At 33.3% G+C, this 19,619-nt stretch overlaps 2 protein-coding genes across 3 annotated transcripts; one reads left to right on the plus strand and one right to left on the minus strand.

The window, feature by feature from the left end:
- The first annotated feature begins 1,877 nt into the window (after window positions 1–1,877).
- Window positions 1,878–5,783, plus strand: LOC114423185 (tobamovirus multiplication protein 1-like). The gene is made up of 11 exons (XM_028389837.1): window positions 1,878–2,147; window positions 2,589–2,679; window positions 2,769–2,821; window positions 3,606–3,698; window positions 3,798–3,869; window positions 3,979–4,051; window positions 4,242–4,287; window positions 4,370–4,433; window positions 4,595–4,648; window positions 4,733–4,810; window positions 5,494–5,783. Exons 1-11 carry the CDS (start codon window positions 1,980–1,982, stop codon window positions 5,584–5,586), a joined length of 885 nt encoding a protein of 294 aa, XP_028245638.1. The 5' UTR covers window positions 1,878–1,979; the 3' UTR covers window positions 5,587–5,783.
- Window positions 5,784–6,964: 1,181 nt separating this feature from the next.
- On the minus strand, window positions 6,965–18,436 carry LOC114421399 (calmodulin-binding transcription activator 2-like). 2 transcript variants are annotated; one of them, XM_028387294.1, is made up of 13 exons: window positions 18,188–18,436; window positions 15,554–15,673; window positions 15,004–15,119; window positions 14,744–14,832; window positions 14,400–14,442; window positions 13,560–13,737; window positions 13,285–13,410; window positions 12,579–12,889; window positions 10,911–11,417; window positions 9,797–10,488; window positions 8,781–9,360; window positions 7,512–7,835; window positions 6,965–7,427 (listed from the first exon to the last, which is right to left on the minus strand). In XM_028387294.1, the coding sequence occupies exons 1-13, from the start codon at window positions 18,225–18,227 to the stop codon at window positions 7,314–7,316; spliced, it is 3,240 nt and encodes a 1,079-aa protein (XP_028243095.1). In that variant the 5' UTR covers window positions 18,228–18,436; the 3' UTR covers window positions 6,965–7,313. The 2 variants fall into 2 exon arrangements, with proteins under 2 accessions (XP_028243095.1, XP_028243096.1); XM_028387295.1 differs by lacking the exon at window positions 15,554–15,673.
- Window positions 18,437–19,619: the final 1,183 nt, after the last annotated feature.

The raw sequence follows: 19,619 nt of genomic DNA on the forward strand, positions 1-19,619 counted from the left end.
AATATTTATACTTGGGTGATATGCTATTTGTTTATGTGTAGTTAATGATGTATATGTGCAATCCACTGCATATATAACAACCGGCAATATACAAATGACAATCAGATGAAAGACTAAAATGATAATAATTGAAGTATAACTTGTCATCAACATGTAAAGATAGTTTAATTGGTTTAAGAAACTCAATTAAAATCATTTTTTTGTTGAGTTTCTTAATTATACTTTTAGAGACCTTTTTAAAATTTTAATACTTTTAAAAATCAAAATAACAATAATTTGTAGCATTAAAGTGATTATTTATCCATTTTACAATAGGTCCCCTACACAATCACCAGAGAAAATTAAATGATTAAATTGCATTATATTAAAACTATTTGATGAAAAACACGTGTTTGGCCCCTTAGCGCCTCCATGCGTTTCCAGTAAGAATTACAGTGTGGCAAGTAACTCTAGTTTTTTTTTATCCGTAGTAACTCTAGTTACTTTAGTTGAAAAATTGTTTTTGTAATTTTTCATCAGAATTATTTAGTTTGCTAATTTTTTGTTATTGGGTGAATTCAATCATAATTTTAAAAACTAAACCGATCTGTCTGATAATACACCCCAGAATTGAACCAAAAACCTGAAAATTATTTGATCCCATCAAATTATCATAACTAATTATAAAACTAAGGACATAATTAATATATATATATATATATATATATATATATATTACTTACATGGATTCATGTGGTTCAACTATTATTAAAAAAAATCATCTTAAAAGGGACAGAAGGAGGACTTAAAATATGATTATATCGAACTCTAATAATTGCACATAAATAACATACGTAGAGAGGAGTATTTTCAGTATCATTTTTTTTAGGTTAAGCATCTGAAAATATTACAATTTTTCAGTATTTAAATGAAAATTACACTCAAAAGAGTAAGAAATCTTATAAGAAAAATTACTTGTTAGTGTAAAATAATTTTATAAAAGATAACAATATTTTTTCAAAAAACATAAAACATATAATGTAAATAATGAAATTTTTAAAATTTTATAAATATGAACAATAAGATAACCCAGTTTAATTGGTTTAAGACCATTCGTTACAGATATCTTTTATATGTTATAATTTTACTTTGCTCCTGTTACGAATGTTAGGTTTGGAGTTATAAACCTTAAGATTTTTGTGAGTTTGTTGCGAATAGGAATGTTTTCTATATGTGTTATAGGCTTATCATTTTTAATTAGATGATAGTATAGAGATAAACAAATTCATTTTAAATTTTATAAGCGCACACATTGTTTATTCAGCAAAGAAAACATTTTTTAACTCGATTTAATGACATATTAATAGATACTTGTATAAACATTTTCACAAAAAGTATATCAAAGATGAGTTTTTTATCAGTAAAAATTAAAAATAATAGCAAATAATTTATAACGACTCACATATTTTATTTAATTAACTTAAACTTCTGAACCGTTGACTCAAAGATGAGTTTTTATAGGGGGAAAAAACCCACTAAAGGCCTAAGTATTTTAATAATTAACCCACCCACATTAGGAATATAAAAATTAAAAAACTTTGGTGCACGAAAGGGTCAACCATATGTGCACTGATTGATCGGAGGAATATGATAGAGTCAAGTCAAAAGATAAACCCTTTTGATGAGACAAAACCAAAAGTTGTTGTTGGCAACTTGGCATCAATCAAACATCATCGTAGTAATCCCTTCAAACAAAGCAAAGCATAGTACCATGTCCTCTGCATAATAAACGAATATGCCACGACGTCACACGTGTAAGACGGGACACCTACGTGTACGATGTGGGACATAGCCACGTGACATTCCATTAACTTCTTCCCATGTTGTACACCGAAAAGAACTTCCCCTTTTGCTTCTTTCTTCTTCTTTCTTCTTCTTCTTGATTCTTCATTGTTATTAGAGTAATTAATAATTCCTTTGTGATTGTTCCAAATCCAATTATGGCATTTGGACTCAGGACAAAGAGCTTTGGGTTCATAGAAGGAGAGGCTCATGAGTTTGTGGGTGCACTTCAATGGTGGAACCAGATTGATTACTCAGATCAATGGCAGAGAGGCACTTACTATGCCCTTTGTGCCGCTTATACGTTGGTCTCCTTTGTTGCCCTGGTTGGTATTCTTCTTTCATTTTCATGGAAAATCTTGAGCCTTGAGAAAAATGAACAAGTTTTTTTTTTCATTATGGCCTTGGATACGCATTGTTTGTTTTTTAATCACTTTATCTGTTTTGGCTTTGGTCTGAACTTATATATACTACACAATTGACACCACCCCATAACATCAAATCCCAACAAGGTTTGAACTTTAACCACTGACCAGATTTTGATGATCCAGCCCTGATGTTTCTCCATCAGGGTCATTGTTTTGCAACCCCTATGAACCAGTTTAGCTTAGAAAACATAGACTTCTCTTGCGAAATATGAACTATTATCTTTTGCAGCTTGAGATGTGAATTTAGTGAGGAACTTGGTAGAATGTGTGCTTATGGGTGTTTGTTTCCAAGCCAGATTTTGTCAAAGGAATCAATAATCATAACTTGTTTATTCTCAGGTGCAACTGGTACGAATTCAAAGGAGGGTACCTGAGTATGGGTGGACAACGCAGAAGGTTTTCCATTTGATGAATTTTGTTGTCAATGGATGTAAGTAAGAGTAGTGAATACTCTATAAACAGCTCTGTTAACTTATTTGTTTTGAATTTATGCTTGATGAATCCTTGTTACATTTGCAGTGAGGGCTGTCCTTTTCGGTTTTTACAGAAGTGTTTTTGCAATTAGACCAAAGGTATTTTTTCTATTCTTAAATAGTTAAATCTCACCTACTGGAATTTATGCATTAATCCCACTTCATTTATTGCGTTGGTGCTTGGTAGGTTAGGGAAGTAGGATAAAAATAGAGCATATCGTGTCTTAGGTTAGGGTTGGATATTGGGTGTCTAAATTTGGAATGAAATATGGATTATGAAAATACTTTTTCTTAACCATATTATTGATACAGAGTGTAGTGTTTTGTAGATTACGTTTCAATTGGTCACTTCCCTCTAATCATATTTTTTTCATTTAAAAGTCTCAAATCCCAGAACTCCCTTAAAGGATAGTCCAATTGGACGTGACTATGAAAATACTTTAGTTTCGTCAACATTTTTTTATGTTGTGTTGGTAAAGAACAAAAGAGCATGACTTTAGAGTTCTCGGTCAATTGTATTTTCTTACCAGAGTTTATGAGGTCCATTACACATTTACAGTTTTCCACTATGATTTATAAAACAAGTGAGTTTTTGTTAACTCTTTCTCATAAATTGAAAAACTCATCTACTTGTTACCTTGAGATTGCCTAGGACCTTAAACACTTGATGATCCCTCCCAAAAAGAATAAAAAAACAAGCAGTTTCATAAGGAAATATGTAAATAACCTGATTACCTGCAAAATAACAAATTGACAGCCCTTTTGCTTGCACTTCATTTTTCTTTTTTTTTCCACCTTTTCTTTTTTCCCGTTGACAATTCAACTTATATCTACCTTATTTGTTTCTATTCATGTTCTGACCTATTATCATATCGTGTTATAGGCACTAGAGCAGGTGCTAATGGAGGTTCCTGGTCTTCTGTTTTTTTCTACTTATACATTACTTGTCTTGTTCTGGGCTGAGATATATCACCAGGTATGTTTACTTTCTTTTGAGAGAACTACATTAACAGTCATTTTTTTTGTTGATATGTGGTAAGTTATATTCCATTTATGTGCCTCAAATGTGTTTCAGGCCAGAAGTGAACCGGCACAGAAACTTAGGCCATCTTATTTTATTATCAATGGTTTTATTTACTTGATACAGGCAAGTGCACAATCTTGTTCACCATTCCACCATTCTAGTCCTTAAAATAAGAATTCTTACTAGTTAATTTAATAATTTTATTTTAATCTTCTCACCCTGATAATAATAGGTCTGCCTCTGGATTTACATGAGTGTAAGCAAAACTGCAGCTGGTTTGGAAGCTGCAAAACTCCTCCTTGCAGGTTATTTCTATCAACATTAATTATTTTAGTTGATGACTTTTTGTGTCAAAATTTAATTTTCATCTTGCCCTCATACATTGATCTTAAAATTAAAACTAGAATGAGTATATATAATGAATTATTACTACTCAGAAACTTCTCATGTATAGTTGTTTGGTATTGTGACCTTTGCTTTAATGCTCTTTTGCAGTTATATCATTCTTTGCGGCTCTTGCATTTTTATTGTATGGTGGAAGGTAAGCTGCTGTCTTTCAGATGGCACAATCCTTGTTAGGTCATATTGAACAAATGAACACTAACCTGCTCAGAATGTTGTAGGTTGTTTTTCTTGTTGAGACGCTTTCCCATAGAATCCAGAGGCCGTCAAAAGAAACTTTACGAGGTTTGTAGCTAAAGTATGAGTTGCTTTATGTTTTTCAACCTTAGAGAGGAAGTATATCCTTAAATATCACATTGAGACAATGTTCCAAGTGAGGTAAAAATTGTTTGATGACTTAAAAACTCTGGCAAAAGCAGTTGGTGCCTAACTTTCCACCTTGGCAGGTTGGATCTGTTACAAGTATTTGTTGCACTTGTTTCCTGATAAGATGTGCTTTGGTGAGTTCCTTCACATTTAAAACTATTCCATGTATTTGAATATTTTTGTTTTCTGAAAAGATTTTGTTTTCACCTTTAACGTAGCTTGCACTTTCTGCATTTGATGAGAATTCAGATCTTGATGTCTTGGACCATCCCATTCTTAACCTAATGTACTATTTGGTAAGTCAACATCGTATTGTATTTCTTAGTCAGCCAGGGAGGAATAGGGAATCGTGCTTAGTTATATATCATGTGACTGCACATTAAATTAAATTGCTCTCCTAAAATAATGACTGCTTTATATGGTGTACTAAAATATCATTTGATTTACTAAAAAAAATAAATGTTAGCCGATGCATTAAAGTCAAGATTTTTATATTATTATTCAATCACAATTTGATTGTCATATATGTATAAGTTTATAAGTTTGTTAATTTATTAAATAATTACCTTAAAAATCATATTGTCATTATATTGTCTTTGGATTCAAATATAAGTTTGATGGATTTAAATATAAATAAATTTTAACTAATTCAACTTTTTGTAATGCTATTATTTAAAAAAAAAAAAAACTCTTAAATTCAAATACGTGCACCATCTTCAATAAATATGATTAAGGATAGATCCGAAAATGTAATTCTTAGCTTATATTACCAATTATGATTTCCAGTAATATAAACTAAGAATGCATTGGAACTAGTATCATGTGTAAGTGTTCCTCTAGGAATATACTTCTTGACACTCTCAATATGCGAGAGGGACTTCATATACTTGATATAAAGATCAATATTTATAATATTTCATGCTTAAAAGACCCTTCTATTCTAATTCAGCCTGAATGGTTCTCTCTTTCTTGAGTGCAGTTGGTAGAGATTGTTCCATCAGCGCTGGTGCTCTTCATATTGCGTAAGCTGCCCCCGAGGCGAGTTTCTGATCAGTACCACCCCATTAAATGAGTTGTGCATTTTAAATTCTCTCTGAAGCCAGCAATCTCTCCCTTTTTTGTCCTTTCAATAGATCTGAGTTGGTGCATAACTGTTCTGTATATCCATAATTTCATTTGTTCAACTAATGCCGTTTATTCTCTAAAATACATCTACTTTCTCTCCCTTTTTTGGAGAGAGATGATTTTTGTCTTTCTAAAGCTGAAAAGTAGTATTTTAAACAGCAAATGTCCACCAAACTTTGCACCTCTTCCAACAACACTTAATTTTATTTTAAAAATAAATAAATCTCCTTTTAACATAATATTTTCTAATATTAGTTAAAATAAATTAAAATTTGCAAAATCACGACTAACACATTTAATAAAAAGTAAAAATCAATTTTGATCAAGTTTAGTTAACAATAAAGAGTTTGTTTAAAAAAATGTGTTAGGATAGAAATTATAAGGTGGTTTAGGATTATTATGGTTTTCACTAATTCTACCAAAAAATAGTATATATTAATCTTTATATGATTGGTAATAATAAAAAGTGAGAATTACATTTTTTATATTTTTAATAAAGTTTACTTAACAATAAATAATGTATTTAAGGACAATAAATAATGTATTTAAGGAGTATGTTAGAATAGAAACTATTAAGTGATTTGGGATTTTATAGTCTTCATTAATCCTAAAAAAAATGGTTTTAGATTCTTTTTATTTTTTGTTAAAGAGTATTAGTATTCTCCCTCGGTTGATTGAAATAAGAAGAAAAAAACATATACAATGATTTATTTTCTTTGGGTACATACAGTATTACCAAAAAAAGTTTCTTGTGTTAAATCATCACTTAAACTCAGATTTTATAATCACATAGTCTTTAAAATGGAAAGAGTATTCTTATTTAAAATAAGTATTCATAAAATTGAATTCTTTTTTATTAAATCTGATGTTTTTTTACCTCAGATCCTTAGTATTACCTTTTTCAAAAGCAAATTCAGGAAAAATAATTTTTTTTTAATTCATAAATTATATTTTACTTTAACATTCTAAAATAATTAATATAAAACAGCTTTTTTTTGTTTTTTTTCCCACAAGTCTTTTCTTTCATATGCAAACACGATCGAACACTAATTGTGGATATCTCTTTTAACGAAGATTACCTTTTTTTTTTGTTTTTTTTTCTCACAAGTCTTTTCTTTCATATGCAATTTTTTCCATTAGATCCAATTCTCATTAATTAAAGATTAAATGTAAACATCCCTTCTAATGAAAATTCAAAACTTAATTCACCACGTTTTGAGAGGCTAATATCTTCCGTTAGACTTTTGACCCTCTTGGTACTTAAAATACTATTTAAAATGGAATAAGTATACCAAAAGCAAAACAGAAATTATAATAAGACTAAATTTTTAAAAAATGATACAAATTTAAGAATTAAAAACATACTTCAATCTAAATGAAATCATCCTGTCATATACATAATCACCATATATAAAATTAAACCATGTATATTATATATCCGAACTACCAAACCTGAACGCATTCTAGGTTCCATAATCTATTATAACCCACCCTTGGATCTAACTAGTTCTTTGCTAGAAAACAGGAAGACCTATGATCCAAGGAATTCTGATTGTACATTATACATAAATATAAATATATACAGCAGCACACGATGTTAGGATCTCTCCAATGCCAAATAAAACCAACTGGCCATCTATTTACCGGGGAGGTGGGTGGAGCAACAGCAGAGAATCAATCGAAAGCTATAGGTAAGAAATTTTCATCATCTAAAAGCATGTCAATATCAATCAAATCCTCCACACCGTCGACTGTCTCTTCCGAATTTATCAAATTCAAATTACCTCCCTGGTAGACATCAAAAGAACATATCATTAAGGCAAGTATTGATCATGAGTTTATACGTAGGGCAAGACATAACTTAGAAAATACCTTGGTTTGACGGAAGTCCTCAACTACATTTAGCACCCGCCGATATTGAGCCCGTGCCTCTGGATACTGAACCATGGACTTCACCCGTGAAAGGGCCTTTTTGAACTTCACTTCACTTTGTTTCCTTCCTTCCTTGAGGTAATCATAGTCATCCTGTTTCGGAGATTCGCTTGGTTGTTCGGGGACCTTGTTCTGGGAAGCTGGTCGAAATCCACGTAAACCACTGCCCTTGCGTCTCCAGCGTAATATAACCTTTTCCAGGATTCCCACAGACCAAATGATTGGTTTATACTGCTTCCTGACCTGGTGACCTCTTACATGGGCCTTGAACACCATGGACTCAAGTCAGTAGAAGGATGCATAAAATGTACCAAGAGCACATATAAAATATTAAACACAGAAAAAGGGAGCTCAATCTCCAGCCTTCTACGGCAACCAGACTGCAAATACTTCAGAAAGAAGAGATGGAAAAGACATCAACAAGAAATGAACGGCCGCAAAACATGATTTCTATTAACCTCTGATTTCTTTACAACTGGAAATCATTATCAATATTGACACCCAACGTGATCTCTATGTGCGTGCAAGTTATATATATATAAAGGGCAAACAGAGATGGGGAAGTATTTGATAAAAAAGGATTTTAGCATTCCTCCCGAAGTTTTCATCAATTGAACCCTCCAATGCAATGTTATCAGGTGAAACTAAATAGCAGAATAGTTGATAGGATGTTCAATGAGAAAACATTAGTTTCTACACCTTCCATAAATTCTACATTTTAGTTCCTACATGAACAAACATTTATGATTTGATCCCTGCTGTTTGGCAACATTACAATATACTAAGTATAAATATATAGAAATTCTAGTGATTATAGACTATCTTTATATAATAATATAAATAAGAATAAAAATAAAAATAATAATATGCAAGGTACAAATAGTAAATCGAGGTACGGTATTAGATACTGCCCCTCTCTACTTAACACAATAACATCATTTTTCATTTTAGTCATAAAACGAAAATTTTACACTTTATTTTGGCCCCTACACCGGACAGATCCATTTTTAGTTTTGGTCCCTATATGAAAAAACTAACACCTTTAGGACTTCATTAGGCAGTTAAGGACAAATATGTAAGCAATTTTTCACGTAGGGACCAAAATGTAGTTTTTTTTCATGTAGGGACAAACAAAAATGTAGCAACTAAATTTATAATTTGCCTTGTTAAAAATACAGACAGGAAAATAAAGAGAGCAGAACAATGAACCTGGATTTTAACAATTCTTTGGCGAATAATCAAGAATTCTTTTCTCTTCGTCCAACCACGAAACTTTTTCTGTATTTGTATTGCAGCAGCATTGGCTAAACCCTCTCCTTGACCAGATCTGCACGCCTTAGAAGCTAGGAGAGAAAGAGCTTGTTGATCTGACAATCCAAATTCATCATCTTCATACAGAGCTAACTGCTTCCTCTGAAATGACTGCATTCTGAATACTTGATATATACGATCAGCAGCTTGTGTAGCATTACGGACAGCATTAAGAGAATCCTTAAGGCAGATATCATCAGGTATATCACCATTAAGCACAGGTGTCGCAGTTCGCTCTGAAACTGTCTGCACTACTTTCATTCCTGAAGTTTCTTTCCTACCATCTTTATTTTCATCCATTGTGAGCGATTCGAGGTGGCTAGTTAATAATGACTCAGCAAGAAAACCAGAAATTCCTTTGTGGCCTTTGCTAGAAGCAAGATCTGCAGGTGTTCTACCCAAAGGAAATTCGGGACATGGATCTGTCAATGCACCAGCGGCTGCATCCATGGAGACAAGGACAGCAACTGTTCGCTCTCTGAGCAGAGGACAAATAATAATATTAGGAACCAATTCATGTTATGCTGAATGAAGATAATATATCTGAGGACATTTTGAAAAGGAATACTCTAATGCTGAAAGCATCACAGAATATAGCTTTAAATTTGTCTGTAACTAACCAAAGCAATTGCTTTAAAATTATTTTTGAACAAATTCACATGTATAAAAAATCCACCAACCTTGGCATCAAAATAAAATAAAAATTAACAATTAAAAAAAAAGAGAAGACATTTCCTAAAGGAAAGGGGCTAGAATTCTCATACCACCTAATGGTTTCATATTTAATCAAATCCAAAATTCCAAAACTCTGGAAAAAGGAAATAATCAGGGTAGCAAAAGAGGTTTCACCCAGATAATTAGTTCCAACATACACAAAATCAACTCAATACAATTAAAAGAAATTAGGTCTTTACCGGCCACAGAATGCAGCCCAGTGTAGAGCTGTCCATCCATTCACGTCACGGAAGTTGATATTGACTCCAGCAGTTATGATAGGATTTATAGCCCAATCATAACCAAGAGCAGCAATTAAGTGTAACACGCCTTGCCCCTCTTCATCTAATACAAGAGGCCCTTTACCAGTTTCAGTAACTTTGTGAAGAAGCCATGAGTACAACTTCTCCTTAACCTGCTTGTGAAACATATGCTCCTTCAACTTCTGTTGTGATATATCCATCTCTGCAGTTGTCTCTTCCTTACTTGAATATTCCTCTTCCTCTTTCAGTGAAATAAGCTTGAATATTAAGTTTCTTTTATCCATATCACCCTCAAACACTTGATTTAAAGTGTGCATTGAGTTTAACGAAAGTAACCCCACCAGTCGCAAATGAAGCTCCATTTCACTTGAATTGTTAAAAAAATCTGGAAAATTTATATTTCTATCGAAGCCCTCTCTGTACTCAAATTCCCGAACTTCACTACAAGCAAACCTATTGGAACATGTTACATAGAAGGGAACCCGTCCAATCTTATGAGGTGGAGCTTGACAGCACAAAATTCCATCAGCTAAAACCTCAGCGGGAACCTCCACTTCCCCAAACATACAGGACCAGTTACATTTTGCCACCACAGGTTGACTCTTTAAAAATGTTCCAACAATCAACACCTGTATAGTTTTGAATAGGATAAGATATAAGTCAAATTACAGCTGACTTCTCTTCATTTCATATTTTGGTAGAAACCCATAGAAAAATGAGTGAACCATTAATATGTATAAAACTCCAAAGCAAATAAAGAATATCAACAGGATACTGGATACACCATGAAATACAAAAAATATTCAGTAACAACGAGAAGAGATACATGTTGGGAATATCCAAATAAATAAAGAACAAAACTATATGCATCTGACCTGAAAAAAGGCTGTCAATATCCAAGGCAAAAAGATATAAATCTAAAGTAGAATCCAACTGCCATACATATTTAATTACTTATGCTCACGACATACAAGAAAAGGAAAACAAACTGCACAACCATAAATGGTTGCTAAAATATATATTATAATTGTGTGAATCTCAGACAAATTACCTCAATTTCTGATTCAGCATAAGCCCATTTAGGTGAAAAATCGTTTATGCTAAACAGCTGGTCTTGAGACAGGGACAGGTGCAATGATGTATCATCTATCACATCCCCACATTCATCTGTGCTCCATGAAATACCAGGGGAAGACTGCATATGCAGATCATCCACACCTGCAAGTTCTTTGGTCATCCACCTAGAGAAACTATCAACCTTCTTGAGGCTCTCCTCTCCATCCAATAATCCACGCCTCATGGTCAAGGCATAATTGATACTTGCTTCACCAGGAACTTCATACGCAGAATTGGATTTCAGTGCAGGTTGAGATTGCCCATGTGTATACTGCTCTTTTAACTCACCATTAAAAGTGAACAGCTCAGGATCAATTTCTGGGCCTGCATTATTAGTTACATCCCCCAGTAAACTAGTACCATAATCAGATCCAAATTCCAAACCCAATGATTGGGTAAAGCCCCAATTAGGCAATTCTCCAGTATTGTCTTCAAAAGGAATCTGAATCAACAATTAAAATAACAAAATGAAAATAGTTATACGTCATTGCTAAATCTCACAAAGTAGTGCAGATTAAATTTTTTTATGAGATACCACTACAAGTTAAAACATCAGGGTTACAGATCAAATATAAAATTGACACCAAACTAATGCAAGGCCACTCCCTCCATCAAACTACTAAATTCTCATCTCAGCAGATTAAATAAGGATACATTAGGACAAACATAAAGTAAAAAAGAAAGTCTAGCAAAAATTTAAGATAAGCACTACTATGTTCTTTAGCATTTCTACGAGTTCAGAAACAATTCAAAACATTCAGTTCTACACATGTACACCAGTAACAAGAAGTTACGAATAAGCTCTATCCTAATTCATCATTCTATTGTATTGCAACTTAATAAAAATTTAAAATACATGGCTAAATGACTAACTCCCTGGAAAGAAACTGTATATTCCCAGGCCACTTTTTCCACAAATCCATCTTCTAGAATCTCTTAATATTCTTTTGATATGAAGCAACAGCTCCCACAAATTCTCACCTTCCCTAGCTTCCCCTCCTCAAGCAATTCTTTTCAAAGATAAAAGAATAGGTGAACCATACACACCTCATCAAGCATAAAGTCCATTAGCAACAACACAGAATGCACTTAAAACTTAATCAACTAGCATAGTAGTCAGTAGCGGGTAATAGCACGGAGAACCCCCCCCCCCTCCCCGGGAAAAAATGCTATAGCCGGATAATGGATAGCGTGATGGTCACTCTATTTTTTGCACTGCTGGAAGTTGCAAAACAGAGGTTCATGACAGGAAGTGTTGCAGAAGTGCAAAACAGAAGCAGGTGCTCTAGAACAAAATTATAAATAGATTGCTAAGAAGCATAAAGATTCGATGCCTCCTCTGAAAAGTGCCCAGTATTTGCCGTGAAATGCACCACACCATACCATGACTGCCCTTGGAGGAGGAGCAGGGTGCCGCTCCACCACAATTGCAGAAACTATGGTTTCTGGGACAGAAAATTCCATAAATTGTCCCATCCAACAAGATAGCACAACTGTTCCTAAGAGAACCTCAAGAATACTCATATTTATGCTGAGACATCAGATATATGCATGCAAGCAAGAGTACACTACTGAAGATATAGCGAGAAATAACAGTAAGTACCTGCCAGTTTGATTGGACAGGCTGAGCGCCCCTTTCCACTTCAGTGAGGGCAATTTTATGCCCTAAAAGGTTGCCTGGAACAGTATGGTTTTTGTCAAGTATGTTTCCCATTGCACTTGATGGAATGGATGTAGATGATACAAGAGAAGGATCAGCATGCTTTCCTGCAGACTGTTCCATGGCATTGTCCCAGGATGCAATGCCATGTGCTCTCTGACCCTCAATGTAAGTAGTATCACTAGCTCTAGACTTATTCCCCTGAACATGTGGGATATATTCTGCTCCAGAAACTGGTAACTGCCCATGATTATCTGAAAACGTTTCAAAACATACAACAAAATTCAAATGTCAAATCCCAGGAAAAGCTTATTAATCAGATGTTATTTAAGATATTAAATATGTGAGAATATACAAAAAAAAAAATCCAATATCTTGATTGTATCTTAATTTAGAGCATCTAAAGACTAGTTTCCATATTTCCTTATTTTCTTGTGATTTGTTTTCCTATTTAAATAGGGATTAGTATTTTGTGTTTTGTATCACTTCTGAACACAGGTAAAACATCATATCAAATAAAGTTGATATCAGTATCAATGTATTCAGTCTCCTGATCTCCTTTTCCTCCCTCTATGCATAAAACTATAGAATTTAAACAACATAATCATCTTAGAGACTAAGACCAATAAGAATAAAAAGATGAGATAACCTGAAAACGGATGCATAAGATAGGAACTATTTGAACGAGCATGAATCTTATCCATCGGACGATCATTCCCCAAATTTTGTGATTCACGATAGGAGTGTAATCCTGAACTTGCTTGATGAATATCCTCTAGGAAGAAGTTTGATTAAACCAGTTAGACCAAATGGACCAAACACTTGAGTATGGCATAATAGTAAACCATGATATTTAAAGCATTGGCACGTTAAATTCAGATCAAAAGAATTAAGTGTAACAACCATTAAATATATCAGAGTTACCTGAATCAGCATCTTCACATAAAGATGTCAAAGTGCTCGTTGGGCTCATGGAATCTGTACTTCCTGAAGGCACACTACCATAATTTCTGGGAAAGCCAGATGACAAAGAACTGCTCTTCTGGGAATCTGATGTAACCTCATCAGAATATGTTTTTCCACCAATATTGGTTTTGTTAACCTGAAAGACGAAGAACCCAGAAAACACCTATTAATATTAAGTCAATAGGTCATCAATGATCAAACAAGTGAATCAATATTGGATTCAAAAGTTTTCTGCCTGATTTCAAGAATATTATAGAAACAGAGTTCAGGATCTTTTCAAAATGATTATGCAACTTACTCAATATCATCAATTGGGGTTTCTGAAGATTAAAAATCAAGGATGTCTTCTCTTGGTAAAAAGTGAAAAACATAAATTTAGCAGCAGACCAGCAACAAATATTGCATGTTAGTATGCATTTGGTGGATGTTCTTAAACATTGCTATCCAGGCTTACAATTATGAAGCACATTCTCCAATCCATGATGGTAAGAAATTGAGAAGGAAATCAGATGGAAGATAGATTATCTGTTCACATTATACTCAATGTTTAAGGGAAGGAAAATAGTACTTGTACAGTAGTACACTAGTACTCTATTTCCTCCATCAAGTTTAGAGGGAAGTCTTAAGGATAAAAAAACTCCAAAGACTAGGCTTGAGCTACTAGATGTCATACACAGTTACACACTCGGGTTAAAATTGCACCAACAACAAGGCTGTGCAATGATATATTTCTTGCTCTAGTAAGGAAGCAAAATACCTTAATAAGAAAGTGCGAAATAAAGAAAACAAACAAAATACCTTAACATCCAAGTAGTGGACAAATACTATATGCATCATATCCCTGCAGCAAAACAAATTCACATTCTAATTAATTTTATTAAAAATAAATTATTTCAGTAGAATATTGGGAACTAAAAATTTTTCTGAGAAACACAAAAACAGTCAAGTCCAGTAATATATACTTGTTATAAATTAACTATTAACTGACTCCAAATACAATTACAAATATACTTATGCTACTAAGTAGTAATGCAGTACTTAGTAAGAAATTCAGACAGCAACTGCCATGGATAATATAGTACTTCAAGTTCAACGACAATTAATAAACAAAAATGAAATGTAAACCAGTTCATCGCACTCACAGTTCAAGCATCCAATAGCTTCGCCTCTGAAAATTTTCATTTTCTTCTCCATGGGCATAGTAGCAGTGTAACACATCAACACTTCCCACCTAATTGTTCAAAGGAAATTACAATCTCAGCAAGTAATTTTTTGGGGTATAAAGAGTTGTTTTCCAATTAGAGAAAAACAAACTAAAATAATAGGAGTTATAACATATATATATATGATCTTATAAAGATTTTATCAATCACAAACTCAACAAAAGAAATTTCATGCTTGCCTTCAACTTTTCATGTGCTTCCTTCACAGTCTTTCCATCTTTTTTCTTTCTCCAATTATGTCCATCTTTTCTAAAGTACCTTAAAACCTTCCGATCAAATAGAAAAAGGGAACCACCTGCAATCATCGAATACATGAAAAGATGAATTAAAGTTAACAATGAAGCAAGATTTTAGCATGAGCAACAAAACTATCAATAGTACCCTAGAAAATACAGGCATGATTACAATGTATCAGGTGCCCTTTGCAGTGAAGCAAAGATCCTATGGGATCTAAAAGGTTGGCATGTATAAGGTTGTCAAACAACTTAAGAAAGACAAAATATTTAAGTATTTCATATTTTTGCTGCAAGAGAAAAACAGATATGTCCAACCTCCATGAATGGCATCTATAAGGTTGCCAGACAACCTCAGAAATACCCAGTTGCAACAAACAATTCATGGAGGATTAGTAATTTTAAGCCTTTTGAGCAATTCAATCTACCCATATATGGACAAGACTGGCATAGGTGGCATTAATAAATTGATCGGTAACATATGCAGAAACCATACTTGGTGGCCTGTTAGGTGGTTCTGATGTGATTTGAAACATCCGATAATTACGAAGAATTTCACATATTTCTGCAGGGCGCAACCACCTATGCTGGGCTTCAAGTTGTAATTGCTGAAGATCTGCATATTGATAAATAATAGAACATGGCATTCACTTAAATATTGGACTGCTATATCATCACATGCACAATGCAATGACTGAGGCAAACCTTAAGAATCAAACTACAGCTACACTAATCATATCAATAATAACTTTAATTCTTACAATCTCACATGCATAAGAAATTTGATTTATTCATGTGTAACTATGACTAATTCACTTTAGGAGATGTCATACAGATTACTGCTGCTGCTCGTTTAAAATTTTAATGCCATATTATCCTATTCATTTGATGCATTGATGAATAGAGGATCTAGCAACCACAGTGTCAACACGCTAAAACAACAACTACCAAAAGATTTTGCTATTAAAAAATAGGCAGCTACAAATCAAATTCATGGGATGAGAACTGTTTGGAAGAAAGTGACAAGTAGTTTCAGTTTGAAGCTTTTACAAGCTGGTAATATTGAAAAGATGTTGAGAAAATTAACAACGTAAGATTCAAAACTTGTTAGCACTTAAGAGGCAAGTCACTTCAGGCTACAGATCAATTACCCAATATATAAGAAGAGAATAAAGTCACTTCAGGCTACAGATCAATTACCCAGTATATAAGAAGAAAATAATTTCATGTCTCGAGTTTCGAGGCTTTAGCAGTTGGTAGTCTAAAGCATGCAACTGGTTCTATCTGAGTCACTATAGCATGTGGAGTTATGAGCAGGTTCATATTTAATTAGGGAAGCAACATCAAGAGACTTAAATGGATCCTTTGGCAATTGAGAGGTAACAGCTAATACATAGTCACGTTGTTTTAAAAAGGGACACTCAGTAAGGTTGTATTAAAGTATACTTATGTGGAGCTTTTGATAACAGAAGAAACACTATTGACTATGCTTACACCTTGGGTGGAAGGGCTTTAAGTTGAGCATCTCAACTACAAATATTGTTGTCTCTTCCAATCACAGAAGCAGAGTATGTTGCTCACGTAGGGGTGGAAGTAGGCCAGGACACCCGTCGAGGGCCAATGACCCAGCCCAGTTAAGGCCAGCCTATTTAGCAACAAATTTTTTTTATAAAAATATTATTATTAATATGATGTATAATATTATTATTATTTTAATCAAAAAAAAAACTTCGTACCCCATTGCCCAGAGGCTCTTCGCTATGCGAAGGTATGGGGGAGGGATGTTGTACGCAGCCTTACCCTTGCATACGCAAAGAGGCTGTTTCCGGATTCGAACCCATGACCAACAAGTCACCAAGGCACAACTTTACCGCTGCACCAGGGCTCGCCCTCTAATATTATTATTATTTTAATGAAATTATAAAATTATTTTAGTGGTTTGACAATTTGAATCATTTTAATATTTAAAATAAGTTAATTTCTATAAGCATAGACAGGTATAGCAGGAATAAGGACTATTTTCTTTTGGTGGGGCTTAAAATGCTTTGGTAGCGTATCACATGTAATGTTTTTAGGTAAGTTTTGGCCACATCCTGTGTTTAAAATTACCTTATTATTTTTAATGAAAACCTTTGGATTTGTTAAAGGAAAAAATTATTTTTACACATCTTAATATGAAACAAGCCTTTAAATAGACCAACAGGACAAACAGGCTTACATAAAGGCCAGGCCCTGGCCTAAAAAATAGGCTCGTGATGGGCAACAAGCCGAGACTTGGACTATAGAAATATATAACAGGCCAGGCCGAGCTTAGGTAAGGCCCAGCCCGGCCCAGTCCAGCTCATTTTCACCCCTGTGACAGTAAAGCTAAAGCAAGCAAAGAGATTATCTTGCAGCAAAACTTTTCCAAGAGAAAACGGGTAAAAAGCAATTACGCAGCTTATTCTTCTCTGAAATTGTCAAAGGGAAAGGTGTCTAATCTCTTGCCAGGCATATCTCTCATCGCATAGTGAAAATCCAGTGAGGACGTAGCCATAGAAGAATTTCTTTAAGCCACATAAATTTGTTACTATTGAGAAAGCAGAGCAGAATATAGTTTGTTATAGCATTCGGAATAGAGATGCAAACTGCTACTGTGATACAAACCCAATTTGTAGCAGACACATATTGGCTTTTCAGCCAATTAGCACATAGTACCATACATATTTACAACAATAATAGCTTCTATAATTCTTCATCATTGAAGCATATACTCTATCCAATGCAAACCAATACTAATCCGAAGTCCAAGCCATTCACACCTAATAGACAAAGTCACATAGATGCCATCAAAGACGCTTCTTCATTTTCACCCAAAAACCCTAATTGAACTAACCAAGTCATTTCCAATAAAAAAACCTAAACGGATTTTTCACGCACAAAAAAAAGAAACCCCCTATCTATTAACTCGTTTCCATAATCCTACAACCAATAATAAAAAATTCACGAAGTCAGGTTATGCGAGGCGAATCGTTCCGACAAAGAATCAAACAACAAGATCAGGCATTCTAAAACTCTCAATCAAATATTAAACTCTATTCAGACAAAAAGAAGCAGAAAATCAAACGAATGAATCAGTAAAAAAAGTGACCTAATCGAGGTCCCAATCCGAAAGACGAACGCTCCGACATGGCGAAGACCGAAGAATCAGAGAGAGAGAGAGAGAGAGATCCACGCGTAAACGTTGAAGGAGTTAGCAGTATCTCAATCAACACACACTTTTTTGCTTTCGCTCGTTCGTTCTTACTTTCTTTCGCTCTTTCCAGTCAGCTTCTTTTCACACAGTGACGTGACGAAGTGAATAACCCGGACAGGCGGGACAGCTACCACCTATATTTTTGCTTCTTCCGTTTTTTATCATATTTTATTTTATATATATATAAGAGGTTATAAAGAATTTAGCTTGGTCTCTATCTGGCTCATAAGAGGTTATGACGCACTATTGACAAGATTACTTGTATTCTTATCTGGTATAAAATTTTGTAGTATAACACATATAACATGTTTGAACGAATTTATCTTTGATTTTATTTCACATGCAATATTGATAAGATTATTTGTATTCTTATCCTCCATAAAATTCTTAAAAAATTATTTATTTGAATCATAGTCTAATATGAAATGTTGATAAGATTATTTATGTAAATTCAAAATTGATTAAATTGAATATAATATGAGTTCAAGTTAACTCATTTAAATATTATATATGAGAGGTTATAATAGATCTATTTTTATCTTACATGTAATATTAATAAGATTATTGTGTTTTTATCTAACAAAAAATCTTGTAATATAATATACAAAATAATTTAAAACAAAATTATCTTTATCACACAATATTAATAAGATTATTTGTGTTTTTATCCAACAATCTTGTACTACAATATATAAAATAGGTTAGAATAAATTTATCTTTATCTTGACCGGCAATATTGATAAGTTAGTTCTGTGAAAAGATTCTTATGATTATCGCGCTCTAGGAAGGTAGCCTTAATAAGCGTGAGGAAGGTAGTCTTAATAAGCCTTAATAAGTTAGTTCAAGTCTCATGATGAATAAAAATAGTGTCAAGATAAACTATATAAATAAAAAATAATCCTCACAAGTCGATTTTGTAGGATTAAGTTAAACTCACAAATCACTTGACTCTCATCTTTCTCTCCTTATAAAAAGGAGAAAGACAAAAAAGAACATGCATACGAAAAGGCACAAACAAAGCAGCACCACCCACCCTCTAATGGAGTTGATTTGATGATAAGAGAAAGAAGAAGAAAGAAATAAGTGGGTTTGAAGTCTTCTTAACTATTAACAAAAATTAATAAATTAATAATTAATATTTATAAATAAAAAAATCAATACTTTAAAACAGTATTTAGCCTACACAAGGCATTATATAAGATAAATTTAATTTCTATAAAACCCGTAGAAAATGACTTTTGATTGGTGCAGAATAATGATACAATACCATTCATCAATACTTGGAGTATTATTTTAACATGCGTATTATACAGAATAAATATTTTTA

Source organism: Glycine soja, chromosome 8 (genome assembly GCF_004193775.1).
Source record: "Glycine soja cultivar W05 chromosome 8, ASM419377v2, whole genome shotgun sequence".
Lineage (NCBI taxonomy): Eukaryota > Viridiplantae > Streptophyta > Magnoliopsida > Fabales > Fabaceae > Glycine > Glycine soja.

What these genes read in the sequence shown, in the direction of transcription:
- LOC114423185 (XM_028389837.1), top strand. Translation starts at nt 1,980, where the DNA reads ATGGCATTTGGACTCAGGACAAAGAGCTTTGGGTTCATAGAAGGAGAG. An exon ending in GTTTTATTTACTTGATACAG is followed by an intron (nt 3,870 to 3,978) that starts GCAAGTGCACAA and finishes TGATAATAATAG; the next exon opens with GTCTGCCTCTGGATTTACAT. An exon ending in TTAACCTAATGTACTATTTG is followed by an intron (nt 4,811 to 5,493) that starts GTAAGTCAACAT and finishes TCTTGAGTGCAG; the next exon opens with TTGGTAGAGATTGTTCCATC.
- LOC114421399 (XM_028387294.1), bottom strand. Translation starts at nt 18,227, where the DNA reads ATGTCGGAGCGTTCGTCTTTCGGATTGGGACCTCGATTAG. An exon ending in TCTTATGCATCCGTTTTCAG is followed by an intron (nt 12,890 to 13,284) that starts GTTATCTCATCT and finishes AAACGTTTTCAG; the next exon opens with ATAATCATGGGCAGTTACCA. An exon ending in ATGCTGAATCAGAAATTGAG is followed by an intron (nt 10,489 to 10,910) that starts GTAATTTGTCTG and finishes AAAACTATACAG; the next exon opens with GTGTTGATTGTTGGAACATT.